We start from the raw sequence: 26,876 nt of genomic DNA on the forward strand, positions 1-26,876 counted from the left end.
TAAATAGTTAGTGTTTTAGTAGAAATATACTTAATCTTTTAAAGATTCTAGCGACCTAATAAAATGTTATGAGTAAGTGTATACCTTCTCCAGCTCCTATCGCAGTGTGAACGAGGAACACAACGATGCAGAAGCATCGCTGTCCCTCCATCGATATTGGATCACGGGCAAAGAGCCTGAAACAAGAGAGAATAACTTATTTATGTTACTTAAAACCTTTTAGATAAAAAACTCCGATCAAATCAGTCGTATATAATATTTCTTAAAGCTATTAACAATTTTAGTTTGAATAGAAGGTACTTGGAGCAAATTAACCTTCTCTGATCACAATTATGAGTTCTACAACCACGATATACATTGGAAAGCAATTGCAGCGTAAATATCAAATTTTATAGATGATCTCAATTTACTCACAATATTGAAAGCTGGTCTTATAAGCATTAGACTATAACCCTTAAACCTTAAAGTAATCAAATATAACGAAAAAATAATAATAATATCATTTTTAAGAAAAAAACTATTTTTTGGCTACAAAAAAAGTGTTAGATTTGGTTTTCAACATTTGAACTTTGTCAAATTGTTTCTGCAACATACACATTGATTGTTAATAAAATTCACTAAGAGTATTGAATTATTTATAAAAACATTGTCATCTTTAACTTTAACTTAATAATCTCACGAGATGAAGATGAAACAAACCTAGGACGTCATATCTGCCGGTACTTACCTAAATAGTCAAAAATATTGCCGCAAAAACGTAACTACGTGATAAAACGGCTCTCAAAAAATTCCTGTTTCCACACAACAAATTATTATATTATACTTTTACAATGAAATATTGTTCTGAATTTTTCGGTACCTTTTTATCGATAACTCCGTTGTATCCTTCAATTTCATCAAAGGTAAATTTTATATCTATTATAATTTTAAAAAAGGTTATTGAAATTAGTAATACTGAGTTATTCATAGCTGTGGTTGAAAGTCCAATCACGGCTATGCACCAATGGACTTCCTACATGCACATTTCTCTAGAAGGAAAATGCCACGACTAAAGGTTAACATCACTGTTTTTTATAGTTTTCCAGAGTCCGAATTACTTTTAATATCTTGACTATTAGTGTATACTCTGTGACCAAATATTATAGATCATTGCTTAGACTAATTAATTCGTTTTAACGAGCTAAAAACTCCTTAATAACATGCTTTTTAATAACTTCTCTAAGGGTATATCAATGTTAACGGTATAACGCAAAATACATTATTAACCTGATATTTCTAATGCCAACATTTCAGTCTGTCGCAGATCACCGTTGCTGAAGAGCACGAAGATCATCGAGTTACATATACTTTTTTATCAATTTACTTCCCTAACACCGAAGAGACTTTATTAAACATATGTACTTTAATTGTCTAGGACTATGTTCAAGATGTCGAACTGTTTCAATTTTATTTCTTACGTGCTATTTCTGTACTATTCATTTGCTATACTGCTGGTATATTATGTCTTAATTAATTGAGGTAATGAAGCTTTTGTCAAAGCTACGTTAGTTTTCTGCTCTAGATTGTACCTGGATCCGCCGGACAATCCAGAGCATATGCAGCGATGTTTTTTCAATGTTGTTATCGCAGTAACATGTTGCCCTGGCCCGAAATTTTAATCGGTGTAGATATCGTTCAAAAGGGCCGTAAAATATTAGTTAAAGCAGTTTTATTTTAATATGCAGTTCTCGATGAAGACTATTCAAATTACCCAACAAGATCTCTTAGTTAGACTAAGGATAAAATTTCAAAAGAAATATTTACGTATGTGCTTTCAGTAATTATAAAAATGTGTGCGTGTACTAGTTGTACACATGTAAGAAGTAAAACTTATTTTTCGAAAAATGATCTACTATATGCAACTTTACAGAAATTGGTTAAATAAAGTTAAATTAGATAAAGTTTTACAAAAGATTTTTATTATCATAGACAAATGAATTATGAATACAAATAATACAATTATTTCATTTTACCTTATTACTACTAAGATTATTACAGAATTGTATTAATTGTAATAGAATTATTACTATCGTTGTTATCGTTATTATATATTTTTGTTATTAATGGCTTCGAATCTCATCGAATCAACCGTGGTAGGGACAAGAAAAAGATGGCACGTAACGGAAAAATGTGACGCGTAATCCAAAAATGTGACGGTAATTTTTTTCCAACGCCGATAAAGAAGTTTCCCTTCAAAAATAAGAGAATTAAATCTTTAAGAATAACGATTCTTTCACATTGTTCCAGTCAGTTTTCACGAAAGTTATTTAATAAGCAGTCACCAAAGTTTGAAGCGGATGCAATTGTTCACTTCTGTCGTAAACAAACCCTTTGAAACATCAACGTTTGTTCTCTTTGAGGAAATAAAAGGAAAACTGAAGTGAAAATGGTAACTTTTAATGAACTAAACAAAACTATTGCAAGAATAAAATATACAACAAAGGAATTGATATTTAAATATTTATGAAAGTTTAGTTTTAGATAACTGTGATCAGCCTCATAGCCATCAGCCGCTATAATTTTATAAAACAAACGGGCTGGGAAGCTCACTTCATGTTAAATAGACACTCAAAATGCCAGACGGACCGTGTTGTCGTTGCTCAATTATGGAACGATGGACATCGGTGATAGGAGTGGAATTAGATGAAGGTCTAGAAAATGCGGCCATCAGTAGAAAACAAACCCTATTGGTGGATTATTAGAATTCAATACTGATAATCGAAACATTAAAATTATTAATATGTAATAATCACTAAATATATCTGCTATCGGTTTCATTTGAAAAATTGACTTAAGTAAAATTAACTTTAACTTAAAGCGTTTTTTAACACACTATGTGGAACTAGCTACCCACTGAAGTATTTCCGAACCGATTCGGGATGGGTCAATAAAAGAGCGTATCCATTATTAAAAGACCGGCAACACATTTGCGAACCTTCTGGCATTGACAGTCCATGGGCGTCACGGTATCACTTAACATCAGGTGATGATCCTGCCCGTTTGTCCCCTGTTATATGAAAAAATCTGCAGTTAACATCTGGCCTTTTGAAATGAGATAATATCACTATTGGTATGGTTTGAGGGTTTTATCATGAAATCGATATTCATAACGTGTACGACTTGTAGGCGGAATTGTGAGGTCGTCATTAAGTAATTAGTGGTTACTGAGAGGCTGTTAGTTACATTAGATGCGCCAATTTTGATATTCGTGTGATCTAAGGAAATATATATAGAGTATGTAGAAATCATAAAGTAAAATTCAGTTTACATGTCAAAAGGAAGATACTGGATGCCCACAACACTGGGAATCCCAGTGTCCTCCATTCAGTGCCGTTTATTTTACCTAAATATCCTGTTAGTGTGTATAATAAAGTTTTGTTTTTCCTTCAGTGTGAATAGACCACATCTTTATTAAATTTTGAATTATATTAAGTAAATATATATGTTTGGTTAAAAACTATTGTTATATCTAGAATTGAACTTTACGGTTATAGTCGTATTGCACGTTGTCAAATAAAAGAGTACAAGATATTTTGAATGAAATACTTTGTTTGACTCATATTTTTAATGGCCTTGAACAGATATTTGATAATACAATGGATTGTAATTATTCAAATAATTTCAAAGCTCCATAAATACTAATTAAATTTAAATTTGTTACAAAATGTACATTGATCTCTGAATTGCCGAAATTCCATTGGGTGTTGAGTTCCTCTGTAAAATTACTGACAGTTTTGATTATACATTTTGATTGCGCGGAATCAGAAATTGCGTGAAACAGGAAATTGTTTGAGAGCGCTTTGTTTTATTTACATCTCAAAATTGTTTGATAAACCAGATATCGTAATGAAGAATTAATTTGTATGGAATTGCGTATTGATAAAGGGTTAATCTGCTGTTTGATATAAATTACAATTTACGCCGTCAACTGTTTATTGATCACTGCTTATTACTAAATAACTACTTAATACAAGTACTTAACTAAGTAATTGAAACTAATATATATTGAGTTATGTAAATTACTGATTTTAACGTCTTTGACGACGCCAACATCGTCCAATTTATAAAATGCAAGTGGTTTAAATACTTGAACACATCTCAATGCACGATAGAACCCCAAGGTCCTTTCAAAACCTAGTGGCAAGAGAAAACCCGGTAGATCGAGGCTACATTGGTGGGATGGAGTTGTCAAAGACCTCAAAACAATAGGGGTTTAAATAATAAGCGGATAAGACTCGAAAAAATATGATGATAAAATTACTGACTATATAAGTAATTTAGCAAGGAGGCTCTAGGCTTCGTTGCATCGTTTATCTATATATAATTATATATTAAGAATTAATTATAGAAAATAAGTAATGAAAGAAAATTCTTTGTTATACATAATAAAAAGGGACATTTAGTTAAAATGAAAGTACACTAACCCCCAAACTAGGATTCTTTTTCCTTTTGACGTGTTATCAGTACTTGACAATAATTTCTACATAAGACTTATAATTGAACTATCGTCGGACAATCAGACTGGACAGGTTGAGAAGATGTTGTTTAAGATCGTTGAAGAAGTGCAAACCAAGTGTTATCAATTTACACTTGTAACCAATAAATTGTAATGCGTCAGTTTATAATAAATAGGTGTTAGTTTTTCATACATTCAAAAATTGTACTATAACATTTTCGTTTCCGATACTGTCCAATAAGTCGACTACGCTTATATTCTTTATAGGTAACATAAGTGTCACTTAGATTTAAGAACACTTAAATAAGTTAGTTAAGTTTTTTATTAACTCATCAGTTGATTTTCGCGACCCCACCCCTTATTTTATGTAAGCTCATATTTTAAACAATAAAAGCCAGTTGACACCTAGCTTCAAACTTAACTATCATTAAATCATGGAAGTATTATTTTAAAAAAAATGGTTACAGATAAAACAGTGCTTTCTCGGAAGGGATGGTCGAACAAAGTGCGTTTTTGGGCAGTTTAAAGGTTTGCGTTGTGTATGATGTGATCTGGTTGGTGTTTGTTTCCAAAGTTTTCTAGACGTTAAAACTGTATAAAGTATATAATGAAAAAATATAAAGCCTAAAAAATTAATCAGTCTAACTGTACTGTTAATTTAACCACCCATCTGTATCTGTATAATAAACACAATGTGAGAGGTGAAGACAAAAGTACTTTAGTTAAATAAGTTCAATTAAACAAGGTTAATGTTTGGTATTGTCACTTTGCAAAACAACGGACCAAAATTAATACCATCGTTAAAACTCATTTTGTAGGCAAGATATGTAATGCGGAAAACTCATTTAGGAGCAAAATCAGAAATAGATTCTTTAGGGAAAATACTTAAATTAATATAATGAAAATAGGTATTTTTAGAAGCAAGTATAAAAGATAAACTGTGTTTGGATGACGCTGTCAATAATTCTCTCATTGGAACTTAATATAAAAATCCCTACATTAATAGGTTTACTGAATACTCAACTCAATGATGAAGATGATAGTATATAATTAATGCGTTAATGTATAGTAATAATAACTTATTATATCAATATGTAATTAGAGTTAGTAACAATTGTGTATAAAAAAGTGTTTATTTATTATAAAAATGCTCTATAATGAGTATGATTTGGGAATCCTTTTAAGTAAAAAACACCTGTGTCACATTTTTTCCATCTTCTTCTGATTATAGTACCATCTCCTTGCGAAGGTTGGCGCTCATCGTGCCTAGTTTAATTTCGGATGCCATGCTTCTAAACTATGACTTGGTGCTTTGGCCAAACTATTGTCTGAAGTTTTTCAACCAAGACGTGCATCTGTGGCCAGGTCTCCTTTTACCTGCCACTTTGCCTTGTATGGTTAGTTCAAGGAGCCCGTAGTTTTTGGAGCAAACACTTCCATAACAAACTTCATAGTTAATACCTTGACATTTTTTTGTATATTCAATTACAATTTTGAATTTTTGATATTTTAGATTTTTTTATAGTGTTATGTAACCCTTAAGACGCTTGAGTGCATGTGAGTGAATGAGTGAGTGTAATATGTCACTTTTATAATTACAATAAAACTATGTATTATTAAAATACATTATTAGGTCTCAGGAGCATCTCCAACTTTGCCAAAGGTGTGTTCTTAAGACTTACTTTACTGATAAAGCCAAAAAACATCTGCTGTGTAATGTAGTGAAACACTTGTGTAAGCAGAACCCCGGCCAGTCTGAGTCATCCACGTTTTAGTCGTTCACCATGGGACCTGCTGCAGCCACGCTTTGGCGTGCCCACTACCTAGAGCTGCAGATGTGCTAAACAGAATACACTCACTAGTGAGGTAACCCGTATAAAACCGATCTTGTCTGGAAGCTCTAAAGTGGCAGCCCTACTATCAGACTACGGCACAGTGGGCTAATCTACTGCTTGCCTGAAAACACCAACAACTATTCAAAACCGAAGCATATGTGGAAGGTGAGCGGGTAGATATTAAACAAGCCCTTTAATTTATTATATATGTAGTCTGCCTGCGTATTGTTAGTATTGTTTACTAAAGTAAAGAAAATAAACAAAAAAACTGGTATAGTGGAAGAGAAAATGTTTATAGATGCGTGTTATTTGTGATTTAATTTGTGCAGAAGTCTTGGAACGAAGCAAATTATTTTTTTAATTAAAGCAAAGTATCTTCAGCTATTGTAAATAATACCGATAAAAGTGAATGACTATATTGATTGTACAAAAACTAATTTCTTAGTCCTTTTACGATCTAATACATTATGTTTATAGCTATCTCAAAAGAAGTACGTAACGCAGAAAAGAATTTTCTCTTTTTATTATTCAGTTAAAGTAATAGTATGATAATGGATTCCTTCCTTGACACATTTTGTCAGGGGTTTGGCTAAAATATATTCCTTAATAAACAGACAGCTATGGAACAGATAATATAATTATTATTTAAAATAAATAAATGTATAACGAGCTTGTCTCAAGACAAAGGCCTTCCGATAATTATTACATATTTATGTGTAACGGCAACACACTTGCGAGCTTTTTGGCGATATAAGTTTTCATGAGCGGTGACTTAACATCAGGTGAGCAACTGCGCATGGAGACTAACATTGCCAGAAGGCTCGCAAGTGCGTTGCCGTCCTTTTAAGAATTGGTACGCTCTTTTCTCGAAGGACCCTATGTCGAATCGGTTTGAAAATACTTCAGTGGGCAGCTGGTTTTCAAGGTGGTTTTCCGCATACCACATGCGGAAAAAACTGCCTTAAGAAAGGCTGTTGTGGAACAACGGACGTCGAGATGATACGGATGGTATTTCGTATTGTGCCTTGACGTCCGATGATGAAACTCAGCTGCAGGTCCAAACAACTCCTCTGAAGACTTTTTATGTTAAATGGGGTATCAGTATATTTTGATTTAGTTCAATATCTGTGGCAAACTTTTCTCGCTACAAAAGTTCAAAGTTGATCTTAAGCTTCGGGAGTTAAAATTTAGAACGGAGAAACGATATTTTCTAGCAACACTATGTTACTATTTACTTTAATTAAAAGTACTCTTAATTTCAACGAAAAGTCATCAAAACAACTATCGTAACGTTAACGTTTTGTTGGTTCGCTAGGTCTGAGATCCTAGTTATTTTGAATAAACGGCCAAATTAGCGAGAGCCGAATTAGTTGTTGGTATCAAAAGTTTTAATCGACTGGATATAAAATTGTTAATTAGATTGAATATTTCATTTTTTAACATTTTAATTCAGTTGATTTTATATCATAATGATTGAAAATTAGTGTTTGATACTCATAGATATTTTAAATTAAAAGTAGTACATTTTTTTAATAAAGCAGACAACGCATTTTACAAAGCTTCTGAAAATTTCGATCATTGCCAGAATTCTTAAGTTTCTAAACAGAAATTTAGTTCACATGTTACTAATGTCCAATAATTATATATTATATACTTTAATATCTGAAAATAATAAAATAAATATTTCTTGAGACAAAGTTTCCTTAAAGTATCATATCAGATTAACATCACCCATTTTAAATCAAAAAAGTAAAAACGTACGTTGGTATTGCCATATATTCAATACTATAATATTTTAAACGAAAATACAATGCGCAATTATTCGTAAAAGTCGGTGTTGCCCAAATAATGCATTAATGCATGAATGTTTACATCAATAAAATAAATGAATTAAACATGAAGCCATAATTCACGGCCGAATAAACATTAATTTGGAAAAATAGTTTGGTTTTAAAAATTATTAACCGGGTTTATTTTACGATTATATTATGTTAATTGCCCTTGTACACCTCTTGGTTACGTACCTATTTGCTTTGTTTCAGGTAAATTGCTGATCTCGCCTACATCACAGCGTAAATATAATGTGACAATAGAAACGATGACAACGATAAAAACAAACAGCTGTTAATTTAAATTAAATTGTTTCATTCACGTTTAATTCACACACCCTTACACACAACCAGTCTTTAAAAAAATGTGTGGTGCTACATACAACCTATTTAAGTCTGGCCCTCAGATTTCTGTATCTGTTTCATGATCATTTGTTAATCTAATAGGCAAGTAGGAGATGCACGCCGTCGACTTTTTGGGTCTAAGGAAAGCCGGTTTCCTCACGACGTTTTCCTTCACCGTTCGAGCGAATGTTAAATACGCACTTAGAAAATAAGTTCATTTGTGCAGAGCCGGGGATCGAACCTACGATCTCAACTATGAGAGTCGCGAGCTTTAGCCACTGGACCAACACTGCTCAAAACACCACTCATACTTTAGTTTTATTTTGTGTTACTTGAGTTTAGTCATAGTATGTAGTCATCTGTTTTGTATATTTCCTGTCTGCAATGAAAGGCTGGTGACCCCTGGTGACTGGTGACTGGTTACCAAAGGACTTCTATAGTCCTATAATAAGCACCAGCTTGTCAGAAAGATGGTGAATATCAGCATGTAAACGTGTAAAATGCAATATTGTGAAGGGTCGAAAATCTTTATTATTATTTATTTTGTTTTACTCATCTCATCTTAAAATGCGCGCTATTGCATCCTAGTTGATAACTCATTGATATTATGTAAGTCAAGGAAATCGTCTTAAAAAAGTTATCGTTGGAATTAAGCGCAAACATAATTTAATTATTATTCATATTGTACATCAAATGTATGGGTAACATTTATTTGTACCGAATTACGAAAACTTGGCAAGACAAGAGTTCCTGCTGTAAGATAATATTTCTCATACTTAATTATTGTGAAATTATATTACAAAATGTTGAATGACGTTAAATTGATGAATACAAAAATTGTTAAGTCAATTATTCGCAAATAGGCTGCGTCGCTTCGTGACTTAGCTTCGTCAAGTAATTTTGTTTGTTCTTTATTTTGTGCGATTCGTGCTATTTTTGGACTTTAATAACTTGCTGATGTACTGCTAAGTTGACAAAGTATGCGAAACTGATGTCTAGTTTGACAGAATTAAAGAAAAAAAATTTGTTAAGGAAAACTCAAACGTAATAAGTTGATTTTTCATTCGTTTTATTATGTATTGTATTTATGTTATTAGGAATTTAAATAATCATTAATTTATGGAGGACATTAATGATCTTATTTGTTAAACGTAATCATTTAATTATGAAAAATAACTCGTAAATAAAGTATTTACAATTAGAACATGGGCAGAAACATGTTTGCGTCACACAGTACTATTTACAAAGCAATTGCCTGAATAGGAACTTATCATAAACTAATATAACCTGCCTATGACCTATATGCCTATTTATCATTAAATACCTATGAAAGGGTCCTAGAAATACACATTCACTAGCCTATAAAATCTCTCTTTAATCGGCAGCTCATGTCTGACCGTCGTGGTGAGAAAGAAAGCGTCTGGAGCGGCTATCTGTTTCAACCGGTTTCGGTCCAGCGACTCTCTTGTGCACAGTTTACGGTTTAAGATGAGTTGATTTGATATGTCCATCGGTGAACGGCCATGTGATCTTTTACCTTCTGTGTTACCAACCACGGTCAGTTTCTCCAAGTTCTCATCGCCTCTGCGTGATATAAAAAGGCAATGGACACCAAAAGACAAATTATCGCATTCATATTACTAAAATAAATTATATACAAACAGAATCTGCTTGAAAATAATGAAAATAAAAAGACGCAGTTGTTTCCATATTTCGTATTTCTCTTCGGGAAATGTATGGAAATTTTTGCATTTTTCAAAGAGCGCGTGTTGTATTCTAGGTTACTGAGTTTTGTTGGATTGCATAGTGAATATTGTGGAAACTTAGACTGCAATTTAAAATTCAGACTCTAGGAATTTGAATTTTCCATGTGGCATGTTTCTTGATTGTTTTTGCAATTTAACGTAAATTTTAATTACACAGCAATTATTTCAAAAAAACTCGGAAAATGAATTTTCAAAAACGCGTATAACATTTCTGGACCAAACTTGATATTTCAGATGTAAAACGAATCGCCTATTTATACTAGAATACATTCTTGACGTTCAGAAGGGTTTTTAATTTAGAAAAATCGATAGACGACAGATCTATCACAGGTCAATGACGTCCAAGCAGCCGAATGGCAAAGAATCCGTTGAGAAATCAGCACGCAATATCCCGTCCCGCCCAACTTATTTAAGGTTTAAAAATTATAAAAAAAACACGAATTAATTGTTTTTAAACATTCTAGTATGTGAACATCGTGTAAAATTATTACCACTGAAAAATACCTACCTCATCGTTTTTATGTGGTATATAAATTTAATAATTATACACGCTAAAGGCATTTCCCAAAGAAAAAATAAAAAAATACACAAACAATTAAAAAAAAACCCTCACAAAGTTATTGAAATAAGTCCAAAATTTGTTGTTACGCAAGAACGTCTAATACACCGCAATCACGGTCCATATCTATTTTTTTGCGTTACCCTCAACCTATTATAATCTCAATCATAATCAAATTTGCTACAAAGTTATTTTAAAAGCCAACGTGGGTTTGTTTTTATATTTGTAATATTATATTAGATTACAGCAGTCCATCATAAAATATATTTTTATAAGTACTAAATAATTATGGCCCTCTAGTACTATGTGCATATGTGATACAATCTTGTAGTAAATGTAAATTTAGAATTAATTTCAACTTATGTTGTGACGTTTGACTTTGAATAAATGTACAATAAATCTCTAACCGACGAAACTGTAAAATCTAATTTGTATTTGTCAATTAGTTATGCTACTGGTTTAGTCTATGTTGGAGCGATGATACCAGCCACGTCATTTGTCATTTTTTTATTTAAATAATAATCGTTTATTTGCCAAGATAGTGGTACAGTGGTTAGATCGATCAATTACAAATATCCGCACAATCAGCCATATATAATAGGTATGCAAATGTCATATACTTTTTTACAATGTCTTATTAAGAACATAAAATAATGTCAAAGTTAAATTATTTACAATCGGTGTCAAATCTATGGTCCAAATACTCGCCTACCTAAAGTTATAATTTCGCTCTCCTATCTATGTTTGTGATGTAAACAAACTGTTTAATAGTATTTAATAATTCCTTAAACAAACGGCATAAAAATATTAAAATAACACAGTAATAGCGAGTTAAGTCGTAAACGTCGCAAAACAAGTTTGACAAACAACGTATCAAAACAAAATTTATTACTCTTGTTGTCGACAGAAGCTCAATTTCAGCTTGACGTTGATGTTCGGATCTGTGCACCGGTTACACAAACCTAATAATCCGTTCGGGTTGCATGTCAAAGACATTAGTCAGGTTAAAAGTTGTATCAAATATTTTTATGGAATATTTGCATTTTGTAAAATGCATTATTTATTAAAATCTCTGGCTTGCTTGTAACATTAATGTATATTTTAAGAATACAAATTTGATTAGAGTGTATTATGTATTTTACGTCTGTTTATCCAATGACAGTAATTCGCATTGTCTTTTGTTTTACTTCAACAGTATAGCTAGCTATTGAATAGTATATTTAAAAATTACACTACTATCACACTACTACTTCGTCTAATAAATAATAAAGAATTTTGCTTACTTATGAAACTTAAAATACACAATCCACCCGGCATGTACATGATGGATAGAATTTCTTTAACGCCGGTAGAACGATAGAAAGTGAAACTTAATGAATACTTATTTTAACCAACGACTTGAATCTTAAAATGTACTGTTTCCTTATCATTTTATAGCTTTTATCTAAACATTTACGATAAATTTACGTAATATACAATAGCCAAAATCTGAACTTAAATGTCAATAGTCCAATAAACTATTATTGTTGTCAAAGGCACTAAACGACACAAGTTAACGGACAGCAAGTCAACGAAGCCCGGAATAAATTAGTCAAACTGTGGTCTAAACTAAACAAACATTAAATTGAGGGTCGTAACCAGGAATATTTTGGGAAGTTTTCACCATAATAGAGGTGTTTCAAACTAAACTTCAGCATTTCAATCTTTTTTATTTAGTAATCCAACAGCTAACATAAATATAACATATTTATAACATAAATATAATATATATCCAAAGATAGTTTACATAATACATACAAAAATGTTGAAACATTTACGAAAAGAAAAAAAATTAAGTACATTTAACTATCTAACTAGATTCATTTAAGAATAAGTTAAAACAACTATCAATATCCTAAACCTTGTATCTTTCTTGTTTATTATAGTTACTAGTATGTTTGTCTTTCTCCTGATTTTGTATTGTAATTAATGTAATTAAATACCATTCTGCTGTCATGTTTTGTTTTGCTTTATATGTTATTTTTTATCAGTGAAACTTTTTCTGGATATATCTAATGTGTTAATTTGATGTTTTATCTTTTACTTTTTAGATATGTATTTGTTTTGTTTCCTAAATGAATAAATAAATAATACCTAATTCGGCTGTGCAGTGTGATGGTGTGAAAGGCTATGGATATTCTTAATATTCTATGATAGTTTATTAAGAATAACACATCTTAGAATTATAATACCTCTGTAATTGTTGTATTTATTTTAATATCGCATGTATGATCTCAAAATCCATACTGATTTTTGAAATTAGTTAGGAAACTTACTAGAAGTAGTTAGTAGGTTATAAAATCATGGATTAATTAACTACATAAGTATATGAAATTTAAGAATTATGTTACAATTATGAACGTGAAAGGAACAATTAAGTTAAATTAGAGCGTAGAACGAATGAACGAGAAGAATTAGCAATAATCTTATTACCATTCCCTTAAATCGCCAATTTTTTGAGTAACTCCCGCTAATTAAGCGAAGGAACTGTGAAGGACAAGTGTGCCAGAAAACTTCTGTCAGCTTAGTATTGGGGACATTCTTTTCTTTTAATAGCCTGCCCCCAGGCGAAGTGTATTCCCGGGCCGTGGAAATAACTAGCTAGATTGAAAGACAGCCATTTTTTTATTTATAGCAGTTAATAATAACAGTTTTTACTTATTTAAACCTAATTCAAATGCGCTAATCAATAAAATTGTGCTTGTTCTTGTCTATTGCTTTTATGGCTATATTTTCTAGGAAATACCATTAAAGATAGTTGCATCACAGGAAACAAATCAAAACCAAGATTCTTCCGAAGTCAAACACAGACTAATAACGATTTTAGGGCTAGGCTACTTTATTGAAGTGAAACTTCTTTAGGCGGTTGGCGTTGGAAAAAAAATTACCGTCACATTTTTGGGTTACGCGTCACATTTTTCCGTTATGTGCCCTCTTTTTCTTGTCCCTACCAAGGCTGATTCGAAGAGATTCGAAGCCATTAATAAAAAAAATATATAATAACGATAACAATGATAGTAATAAATCTATTATAATTTTGAAAAATAAGGTCATAATGAAGTTTCACTTCGTGTGTACACTAGTACACGCACACATTTATTTATTTTTCACTTAAAACTCTGCTAGGTGGAGTTGGACTGGGGTCGATTGAATCTAGTCCGCTATCCCAAGAACACAAGTTTGTGCGTTTTCCACTTAAAGAACATATTTTGTCGCCACTCCTCTCTTTGAAAACACTCCTTGAGGCTTCAGGCTATCGGAGTAATAGACGTTTACATATCGAATGACCTTCAATATCGCAGGTGGGAAGGCTTAAAAAACACCCAGTTAGAGACGATAGAATACTTGAAAGAGTGCAATTGATTTAGTTTTTATGAACGGGCAGTAAACTGCATTTTAATTCAGCGTAAACGCTGAATTAATAGTTCGAGTAAATTAACGTCAGAACATTAACATTGTCGATGTCTTATTCATTCCCAAGTTTTGAAAATCATCAGAGCTTTCCAAATTCCGTCTACAAAAACCTCGGAGTTTAGGCGGTGCCTAAACTCCGAGGTGACTAAACTCATTCAAATTCTTCGCAAATATAGCATAAACACTTCTTATCTTCTTCCATAGCTTGAAATATTAGGTATCGGGCTGATCAATTTTAAATATAGCAAGTACATGAGACATAAACCGCTATTTTTTCCAAGCAAAAAATTACTACTATCTTAAATTCGAAGGATTTTTATAATTGTAATTTTTTGAAAAAAAAAGATGTGTACCATAATTGTAGATGGTGTGTTAAACTTTAATAAACCTTAATATCAATAATCCGCCTGTTCGAATAATTTCCTAAGATATTAATAGCCTTGATTGTATTCCCGCAATGATCAATAGCGCTCTATTATAGATATTAATCAATATTCAAGTAATTGGCGTATCTAATGGCGTGATTTGTACTAATTATAAATCATAGATGTGTGGCTATTGCTGTACATTGCTCATTTCCATAAGGGTTACTTCTATGACAATATAATCTGTGTGTATTTTTATAATAGTGTGACTCCTAGTGATGATGCGTGGGACTTTCATCCCTGAGGTCGTAGGTTCCATTCCCGGCTGAGCATCTATGGACTTTCTTTCTATGTCCGCTAGATTTGCTAGATGAAGGAAAACATCGTGAAAAAAACGGCTAAGACCTAAAAACTTGCTGACAACTATTAGATTGACAAATGATCATGAAACAAATACAGATCTGAGGACCAAACGTAAAAAAATGTAGAGCCACAATTTTTTGTGAATCCTAGAAATAACAAATAGTGTGAAAATAGAAACACAAAGTTAAATAAAATCTATGCCTTGATATTTGAGAGCGACTTTATGAATAGCGCGGATCATATCGTTTTAAGGCTGTTTGTCATGTTGATTATTCACTCAAAATTGCACCAAGCCGGTAGCGTTCCACTTATTTTGACCAATTTAGCAATTGTGGCGCTCGCCTGCTATCAGGCAGCGTCTGTACTTTTATATTTAGGCTATTAAAAGCACTGGCCTTGTATAAATATTTTAGTAATACATTATATAAACTGATTAGGATGCTTCATATGTGAACAAGCTATATATATCTGTAATTCAAAGCCCACATACCAAATTCAGTACTTCAGTCAATTTGTTCGGTAATACCTGCAGCTGAGTTTCATCAGCAGACGTCGAGGCAGATGACGAAAGTCCACCTTTATCACCTCAATCTCAGTCGTTACTTTTTAAGTAGTTTTTAAGGCAGTTTGGCCGGCCGGCGAACTCTCTGTTATTAAGAGTTTTCATGGGCTGCGGTAGCACTTAACATCAGTCGAGCCTCCAAGAACACTTGTTAATAACGCTTTTTGAATGTTTTCCCGCCACTGACCACTTAATAATATACATAATTGATGTAATTGCCAAGGTCACCTAATATAGATTATCACCTCATTATGGTTATAATGAGAGTACAAATATTACTAAAATCAAGAGAATTTCAACCACTGTTATAACTTTTGAGTACTGAGAGACTCTACTAAAAAATATTATAACGGATATTATATCTTATAACTAGTCCTGCTTTCTACATCTTTTGTGTGATTACGACCACAAACTATACACCAAGTCACCCAATTAGAATTTGGGAAAATCCAAAATCAATTGTAACACATTATTATAATGAAACTAAGTGTTCAGATTTAATTAGAAAATTGACCAACTGCTGTCAGGGCAGGTTGTTCTAAATTTTAACAGCTGAAGGTGAGCAATACTCTAACAGCACACAATAATAATATTATGTAAGGATTTTGTTTTATAACAACAAATATGTTTTGAATATAACTCTGTCTTATTCATTTGTTGCTTCCTCTCAAAGTGCCGAAGATTTCTTCAAGTCCTTAAGTATTGTGGTGAGCCTGCTTTGAGATAATCCCACCACGTCGAACCTATGGTCCTACCCGTAGCGCTCCGTCTGTTACCTTAGGTTTTTTGGTGCAGACATCCCTTACTTATTTATATATTGTCCTGCATGGTATTTCAAGCCATTAAGTAATTAAACAAAGTAAGACAGACGGCAGCGCCATCTGCCGGGCTGATTTGTGAATCTAAATCATCCAGGGCTCCACCCAAACGTATACAAAAAAAGCCGTTTAAAGGTTCAGTGACATACGTGTGTACGTATAGAATCATATATATATATCTATGTAATCCTATTTTGTTTGGGTTTAGGGACCTGAAGGGTTGCTAGGTTCTTACATCTCACCTTCTGATATAGTTAGTATATATATCTGATATAGTACATCTCGCTCATACATACATTACAGATACTCCTCACATTTAATACATATAAATTTAACCACATATTTCACAGTCCCCTGGCTGGCAAGCTCTGCACTAAGATACCATAAAATATCTCCAAAATTGTATATATGTTTTGATTTGTATTGAGCGTTTTATTCACTAACACAATTTCCCATAGAACAAAATGAACTATATTCTACGTCATTCGACGCGACAAAGACATAAAACTTTATGACATCTAGAAGTGCCCTAAACGATGCGTTCACATTTTCATCTCCGTTTCGTATAAGCTGACTCATATATAATGTCTTTGTCCCGGATAAGCTTTACTATATAGCTATATTTCGTCACGAATTAACATAGCCTGTGATTTAAAAAAAAATCGTTAAATAAAGAAACCATTAATCCGTTAATTCTTATACGAGGCCTCATTTGTAAGGCTAAGTTATTCAATTGATAACACATGTGGACAGGTCACTGTGGATGCTTGTCGTAACTATACAGGTTTAGAGTTAGACAAAGTGCTGCCAGTCCTTGTGCATTGCAGGTGAAGAGACGGTACTAGATGTCCTGACTGACTTTCCAATGTATGGCTACGATAGGTATAACACTGAATTATGGGTTTGAATGCAACAGAAAGTTATGTTGAACCGTAGGTCGTCTTTCTATTATTTATTGAAAATATACAAAACGTTGGTAAAATACTTAAATAGTGCTTAATCATTGGTAACTATTTAGTTAAGTTATTTAATACTACCAACGATAATATAGTTGGGGGAAAAAAATATAATAAAAAAAAACATGAAACATGTTATTTAATAAGTGTAAGACTACAGATACAGAATTATGTTGAAAGTGTTGCTTTATGTCTATCTATCTTGTCTTTGAATAAATAAACACAAAGCTTTCATTTTGTTTTGGTTGATATCTTCCTTATAACATGGTTTGTATTTCGATTTGATATGCCAAAAGAACTTATTGAAGATTAATTTTCTTAGGCTGATCGGAAGTTTAAGGGTATTTTGTCATATGTATTTCATTAATTAATTTACTTTTTTTATTAAAACTTCGTTAATAAATCAAAGGAGGGCAACTGGCGGCCTTCACGCTTTTGAGCGATCTCTTCCACTGTAAGAAAAAAAAATAGATAAAGTAAGCAAGAAATGCTAAAATACATACGACATCACATAACAGTGATCAGGGCAATATAAAAAAAAACACATGAAAAAGAAAAACTGCACATGAATCACGTAATTTTAGATCATTTAGTACGAAAGGTAATGTTTGTATAGTAGACATTTAAAGAAAGATAGAGAACGAGATAAGTGAATACAGACAGAAAGTGAATTCCATAGCCTAACTGCAGAGATTCGCCAAGAAAGGAAGAATTATGAGATTGACTTTTAAGGAAATAGTTTTTGGAAGAGTGAAGCCACAGCTATGGGCTCCCAAAAAGTTTAAATTGTTTTTGAGATAGGAATGAGTTTTAGGCATCCGTAAGCATCACGTCGCTGACGAATGGGTAACCAGCCGAGCCGCTTTTGGAACGCAGAGATATGGTCGTACTTTCACACAATACACATGTCTTCTAGATTTTTAAAATAATATGTGAAAGTGCATGAGACAGCTCTTATATAGTAACATAATTAATGCTTATATTAGAATTGTATTGTAAGATAATATCCGAAATTGGATGCCGAAATTATACAGGAATATTTTTAGCACAATGGAATCCTTTTCAGTGTCTTGTATGCATTAATACATTTCTTACTTCATTAACTTTCGAAGACACAAATATTTTTTCGATCGTTCTGCCTCAGGTCCTGTTATCAGACGTAAGATGATTTTTGGTTGAAACGCCAAGATCTCAGCATAAATCACAGTGTCTAGACAGTTTTAAGCTCAAAATAAAAGTTTAGGGACTTTGACAATTTGTTAATACCCAGGATTAGACTTTATACTTACAATTCAACGTGGCAACGTCGTGAAATGTCTTATTTTCTTAGAAGAAAGAATTTATTAAGAAAATTATGGCTAAAAATATGGTTGATTTGTAAATTGAGCTAAATGCTCTATAAAAATAATTATTATAAATAAAATTAATTATTTATTTTTCAGAATAATATTTTTCCGAATAATTTTTACAATTTTTTTAAGTTTTCCATGTAAGGATTAATTTACATCTTATTTCGGAAACCGTACAACGGTCTATATATTTCTGACGCTCTGGCGCTAACAATTTTATTACGTAATATTTTACAATTTAAAAAAAATTAAATACAAAGAGTAAACGAAGAGATTAAATTATATTTCTACAATTGATAATTATAATATAGATAGTCGTGCCTTAATCTAATTATAATTATTTCAGTACGATAATTTGTTTGTACCAGGACCAATATTAGAACAAAATCAAATTGCTTTATTGTCGAATTTACCTTGTACAGATTTAGTTTATATGGGGGGGCATATGAAAGGCATAAAGTCGTATTACTCGGACAAATGAATGAATGATTGTAGAGATAACGATCTAATAACCATCATTAAATATACGTTGACTACTTAAACTTAAAGAGATTCACACATCATGTTTCTTCAGTGTTGGTATATCCACAAACCATATGGCGAGCTATCTGCTCATTTTATAATACATAAATAAGCAAATGGCTTACCGAATGGTAAGTGAAATAGAACTGTAAAGACGCTGAAACGGTTTCAATAGAATTTAGTAGCAAGTATTTTAGTGCCAAATGTGGATTAATTTAGACAATCGTTGGTAGCAGTAGTCCAGGTTGAAAGTCAATGGAAAGAAGAAAAGAAGATATGATAGGTGGAGAGATGATTGATGAAGTGTTTATAAAAATTAAGCTTATTTTAAACTTTTTAGTCTGTGAAAAACGAACGAAAAGAGAAACGTTGAGGGATTTGAGTATCTTATTTGTTATTTCGCCACCAATATTACGTTATTGTTGCGACAGTACCTAACTTGAAGTTTATGCACAAAATAAATTTTAGATATATAAATAAAAATGAATCGCAAAATATGTTGCTGGCGAAAAATTTGAATACAACTGGACTTTCGAGTATTTTTTCTTCTTCTTGAACTCTGAGAGTGGTACAAATAAAAACTTACTTATTCGAACCTTACCCTAGTAATAGTTATGCTAAGAATAAGGAGATCATAATTTCTTACTTATAACTTGTTACTACGTTGGTAATAACTAATCCCCCTTATGCCATAGGCACAAAACGGCAACGTCGCAATTCATTGATAAACTTAAGAAAAAAACAGAAACTTGTCTCTGATAACCGTATTTCTGTCATAAATGGACGAAAGTCCTTTGCCTTTCCCATTAGGCATAAATGAATATCATCATCAATCGTGTTCTGTCACTTTGTCGTTTCCATTCGCTATTATTTTGATCCGTGGTTGTTTATTTTGATTATCATAACCAGTTTTAAAATATTTTAAAATGCCAAATAATAAAAGAGAATGCTGAAGTAATTGGGAGAAAGAAGAAAAGGTATGTAGAATAGTGAATGCCGAGAAAAACTGAAACATGAATGTTGCTTTTGTTGAATTTTAATTTGTTTCTTGTGTTCGATTACAGCAGATTTTTTAGAAATATATTCCGACCCTATCTATTCGTCATTGAAAATAAAGATTTAAGTACGGACATAAAAAAAGGAGAAAATGAAGTCCAAGCCTTCGCGAAAGCGAAATAACAAGTAGACCACATTTTAAGAAATATCTGTATCTCAAAAAAACTACATTGTTTAATCAAAACATATAATTGTTTTTAGTTATTCATGGACAGAGCCTGAATTAATATTCTCTTATTTATTACAGAAAGCTAGTAAAAATAGTTTTGGTTTCGGGGAAGCCTTATATGCAGATATGCATAGTTTTCAAGCTCTGAAAAATGAGCACCTTCAAAAAGAACACTAATATAATATATGAAAACTTAGTAGTGACTTAAAAATAAATATAATAATCTAATAAAAATCAATAGAATAATGTTTTATTTGTTTAAATAACTTAATTATTAAAAATACCTAAATCTTGAAAATGAGCGCCTTCAAAAGGAACTCAAACAAATTAAGAATATGGCCAAGATACACTGCTAAGTAAAGATAAATTTAAAATTACAGATAGACTACAGATTCCAGATTCTAGTGAAGACTTTAGTAGTCACCTTTAAATAAATAGAATAATGTAATAAAAAATGTTTTAAAAATAAATAGAATAATGTTTTATTTGGTTAAATAACTTAATTGTTAAATAACTAATAAACTTAAAAGTTTTCTTTAATAAATATGGCCCTCGCTGCTGCTCCACGCAGCAAGAAAACACACTGCGTTTTAAGATGAGGGTGCTGTTGGTGGTGGAGGCAGGGTCTTATCATCATCATCAGAGATAGGTTTCTCTTTCAATTTAATGGCTATATTGTGTAAGACAGCCAAAGATACTACATACATTTTGGTTCTGTTGTCTGAAAACAACCGATTTAATCGGTTGTTCCATACACCAAAACATCTCTCTACACAATTGCAAGTTCTAATGTGGGCATAATTGTATGCGTCTTCTTTATGAGTGGTCGGATTTAGAACTGGTACAAAATAAGGAGTGTAAACATAGCAAGAGTCTCCATGTAATCCACCATGAACTTGTTCCCTCTCAAAAAATTGTTTAAACAGCATTCATTAAAAGTCCGTCATAGTTTAGGTTATTTCAGACTAATACTAGGATGGCGGCTAGAATAAAGCTAGTATGAACAGTTACGCCGACTTAAACCTAGTATAAGTTATTCCGGGTTTATTAGTAGACATTTTGCTTATTCTTAGGTTATTCTTGGTAGCTATAACATTTTATACCACGTTTATTTGTACCACTAAAAAAAGCACATTATTGAAAAGCACTCTACAATAATGAAATTGTTTTGTGTTTATATCTGTTCTACTTTTCTGCTTGGGTAACAAATTGAAGGAAACATAATATGGGAGAAATAAAGAAGTAAGAAATTCACAAACCAGACATCCTGTGTTTGCCTTAACTGAAACAAAACATTTTCTCCCTTATGGAGGAATTGACAGTCGATATTAAAATTATTTAATTTAATTAATTTCCCATTAACAAATTACAGTTTTGTAAAGGCAGATTAAACAAATAGGCTTTTTTTAAAGCCAACCGCACTGCGTAACGCAATAAACGGGTATAATTACTTGGAAAACACAATACGAGCAACGACAATGAGTACAATTAAACAGAAAAGTGTAGTGGAAAATAGCGTGCGCCTATAATTACTGTGTTCGAGTGTACGTGAGCCTGAGTGCAGATACGATACAATAAACAATGACGTTGTCTAGTTTTATTGATTAACTTTTGTATGAGGTGTTGTGGATTAACCGTGCTAGTGAATGATCTATAATATTGAAATGTAGAATTTTAATTGCTTTTAAGTTAGGTGCTAAAATTTCCTCAGTAAAGAAGCAAATAAAATATATATAATTATTGGGTTTTAGGTATTTATAATGTGGCTCCCATTTGGCACCATATCATTAAATATTAATATTTTATTATTAGTTTGTTTCTGTATTTTATCCTTATTGGTAAAAGTTTTTAACTTATTGATAAGATTATCCAGTGCACATGACGGATAAATACCACAGAGTAGTGTTAGCTTAGGCGTGTAAATCCTATCAGAGGTCATAAGTTAGAACCTTGGCTGTAGACTTTTCCATATGCGCATTACACTCACCGTATAGCAAAGGTAAACATCGTGAGGAAACTAGAATGTCAGGCACAGAAATCTAATCAAATAAAGAGTAAAAATGACCACGAAACACATACAGAAATGTGGGGTGGCCACTGGTTTGTTTTTATTTAGCCCAGTTTTAAGTGTCATTTAACCAATTTAGGTGTCGGGTATATCATTTGTAGGTATAATCAATCTACATCAGTTGTTCATAGAATATATAAGAACTTTCAGAAAATAAATAGAACGCTTATTTAACAGTGAAATGCCCGAACTTAGCAATTCAAATTAAATCTCAACAATTTGTAATAAAATATTCTTTTACGAGATTACGCGGTGAATGTTTTTGATATAAACGAAAAAAGGTTTAAGCGCTCTCTCGGATTAGTCTTGTCCATTATAATTGGGGAAATATATACGAAGACAATTTAAATATTTTAACGTGAAACGGTTGTTTTGGAATCAAAAATGATTTCGGTGTTATGTAAGAGTTGAAGTAGTGCCGTTATATGAATGTGGCAAGATCAGACACCTATTTTTTTCTAATAATTTAAAGATTAAAGGGACATAAACTTATTACATATAACATAAACTTATACTAATAATATTTAGTTTCTACTGGATTCAAAAGGGTGGCACAAAAGTTTTTGCCAGTTCTTCTCAGCTACGTTACGCTCTTGATTTGGGTTTGGTAGTAAATTCTAATTTAGAACCTTATTTTTTTTTAAAGTGTACGTAGAAAAAAATGAACCCAATAAGCAAAAAACAAATTTGATTGATTTGAAAATATTGTAATCGATACAATTATAATTCCAATGGACTTGTAGTAAATAAATAAATAATAATAATTGCAATATTATCTCAATTTCGAGTGCTTTGCAGCAGTCCCGGTTATTAAGCGTATCCTTGGTGTTTTAACGACACGTATTGTTGTGAAGCTGGTATTTGCTATGTTTTACTGACTAATTAACGACATTAATTTACTGTGTGTTCCTGCATTAGGTACGTTTTAGACATTGTTATTCAGTCCAGTAGCCTGTAAATTATTACCTACAGCTTTTTTGTCTAAGCACTATCCTATAAATCTATGCCTATTATTACAAGGAGTAGAGAATTAAAATATTCTACAATGTAATCGGTGTAAAATTCCTATCAGACATCTTGAATTCCATTCGATGCCTTCACTACAACCACAACCATGCGGTAACAGCCATCTGCGGTTTCGAACATTAGCGATGTTTGGGAAATCTGTGAAGTCACCCTTAAACAGCCAAAACTATTCGCTTCAAGAAATACTTAGAAAAAACTTGCAAGTTTTTAAATACCTATGATAAAGCAATTGAAAAATAAATGTTAAATGCAAGATAGTTTCATAAAGAAATCTAACACCTATTATCCGTCACTTCACGTAAGTGTTTTATATAAATGTTGTGTACATTTTTCAATGCACTATTTCCTGTGCCGCTTGGTATTATGTAACATTTGTCGTTTGGCATTTCTCGCATGTCGATTATTTAAATAGGATTTATTTACACAATGATATTACTATTCTGATATTGTTTTGGTTTAAACTGCGCAATTAACTTTATAAGTATATTGTGTGTATTATATATTGTCTTTGAATTTACGAAATATATTGTATATTTCGATTTAAATTACTAAACATCATTTATTTATTTACAGATTACGATTTCCAATTCCAAATGTCCAAATTTCAATTAAAAAGTTAATTTTAATAATTAATAGAAAACCTTTTTATATACATTATTATTTTCTAAGTACATTTTATATAATAGTATATTATTCGTTATAGGCTTCAAAAATGGGCCACTCTCCAGGGAAAAGTCGAGAAAACTATTAAAGTGCGAGGTAAGCAGGGGCGTGTTGACGCTGGAGAGTGTGAGTCGAATATACAGCAAAAAGGTTATGTTTCCGGCAGCGGTGATAATTGTTCGGAACAGTATTTTAATCTCTCCCAGCAAATATGCGGTTTCTTATTCATTATGCTTAAATCAAATTATATCAAAGCTATATATATTTAATATATTTTAAAAGAGTATCGAGAGTTTTTTACGCCAGCTTTTTCTCTCGGCCTACATCCTCTATCTTCTTTGCCGATGAGTAGGGATGTCTACCTATTCAAATTGATTAACGTGAAATAAGTGATAACTGTATCCTATGTTCCATAATAAACATATTATATTTTAATAATAGAGGACTGTAAAAATTAAAAATCATTTATTAATTTAGATAGCACAATGTACAATTATGAACGGTAATAAAGAAATACATATGAAATGCTTTTTACATTTACTGCCAGTTCTCAAATCAAGGGCGTACAACGGAAGAGAAGAACTGCCAATAAGCTCTCCGCCACTCTTTTGTACCAGCTATCAAATGGAATTTGACTGATCAGAATTCAAAACTGTGGGCATAAATTACGGACAAATTATAATTTGTTTACAAATGGGCTGATGTGTGGACAACTAATTTTATTAAAGTACATTAGTGATTAATCCTAATTAACAATGAGTGGTATGTTTAACCACACGAGTAATTTACCACATTATATGCAAATACGGCCTGTAATTAAATGTAATTGCGGTTAAATTAAAATCTATTTGTTGATGATTGTGATTGATTTACTAATTGTAACATTTTTATCGCGCATTGTTGTAGCATTTCGACGTTTCCGTAGCCCGATGCGTTGGAGGACGTAACTATATTAATATTATTAAGAGGGAAAAATTTTTAAATAGCTAGTAAACAAAAATCCTTAGGTAAGTGCCTAAAGTCCAAAGAATTAGAAAGCAGTCCAGCCACGATAGGTCAATTGTAATTTATAAATTTGTCTCATTGAAATGAAATATTCTTTGTAAAACAGGTAATACAGGTTTTTACCTAGGTAGGTAGAAAATGAAAAACGGCTTAATGTAGAAAGTTGCCAATACTTTTATTGTTTTTCAAGTAATCTCCGTACCTCTCTAAACATCGTCGCATTCGATGGAATCAATGAGAAAAGCAGTGGGTCCATTCTTTCTTAGGGGTCTCTTCTATGGCATTTTCGTACGCTTTCATCGCTTTAGGGCTCATAAAGCGAATACCTCGAATTTTATCTTTAGTTCTTGGGAATAAATGAAAGTCGCAGGGCACCAGGTCAGGACTGTATTGCGGATGACTCATTATCTCGAAACCTGCCATAGTCAAATATTCAACAGTCCGTTTTGCGGAGTACGTTGAAGCATTGTCGTGATTAAGGAGCATCCTGCTTCGAGGACGCTGCTGTCGAATTTTTTCCAAGACAACAGGCAAACAGCGATTGACATACCAGTCTGCAGTAACTGACCTTCCATCTTCTAGCACAACTGTGTTGCACACAAATGTACTTTCAGACCTAAGAATGAGGCAATCATCTTTTTTCCTTGACTTTTTCCTTTCTTTACCTTAGTTGGCCGATCCTCCAAAGGAAACACCTACTGAGCTGATTGTCTTTTGGTTACGAACCCGATCGTAACATTATATCCAGCTTCCATAACCTGTGACGATATCAAATACATCATTTGAGTCACCGCCGTTGAACTTATCTAACATTTGGCGCCACCAGACCACACGAAGGTGTTTCTGGTCGTCGGTTAGAATGGAGGACCTATCTGCTACAAAGCTTCCTCACGCCTAAATGTTCGTGTAGTATTTTTTGAACTTAACTCATACCAATGCCTAGGCTCTGAGCACTGACGTTATCTTCAGTAGTCGCTGTTAAAGGACGTCCCTCACGTGGATCATCATTGAAATTGCTACCTCCACGCTTTAACTCGTTAAACTAATTCTTAATAGTGACACGAGATGGGACTTCATTAAGAAATGCTTATCGCAGCCTTACCTTACCAAAGAGTTCTAAAATTGAAATTCAAAAAAAGTTTTCATTAGCAACGTTTCTAACTGGCCAGTTCTAAACATTTTCAGTGTTACCCACGTATACATAAAAAAGCGCCAAAGGGTTTTACTTCAGACACAATTCGAAAAATCATATACGTATTGGTTTATCACAAATTCTGTAATTAGTACATTTTTAACAATATAAAATTACAACTGAGATTCTGGATATCGGTATAAAAGCTTTTAGAAAAAAAATACATGTCTCCTTCTTTTTTAAAGTCGGTAAGAAAACGTACATTTATGCATTAAAATATAAAGAATATTTTGTTTCTGAATGTTAAAATAAAGACTGTTAAACCTCCAATCTTAACCCGCTGAATGCTTGATGAATTGAGATTGATGGGAATGAAGAGTAGGTTTTTTATACAAACTGTAAGTAGATTAGCAGCAGACATAAATTAATTTATATTCAGTATATCGAAATAGAATTGTTGAACGCGTACTTCCAGGATAAAACATAAAAAGGGATGTATACTAGCAGATCTTGCTACGTCTATATTATTCTGCCATACGT

The 26,876-nt window shown here is 32.2% G+C and overlaps 1 protein-coding gene across 1 annotated transcript in view; it reads right to left on the reverse strand.

The window, feature by feature from the left end:
* Nucleotides 1-26,876, reverse strand: part of LOC123711054 — a 107,029-nt gene that overhangs the window by 35,580 nt on the left and 44,573 nt on the right. The window contains exon 2 of the mRNA XM_045663452.1: nt 85-176. Coding sequence (XP_045519408.1) covers nt 85-151 — 67 coding nt within the window. The 5' untranslated portion in view covers nt 152-176. The remainder of the gene's footprint in view (nt 1-84; nt 177-26,876) is intronic.

The sequence above is a fragment of the Pieris brassicae genome, chromosome 6, assembly GCF_905147105.1.
Source record: "Pieris brassicae chromosome 6, ilPieBrab1.1, whole genome shotgun sequence".
Lineage (NCBI taxonomy): Eukaryota > Metazoa > Arthropoda > Insecta > Lepidoptera > Pieridae > Pieris > Pieris brassicae.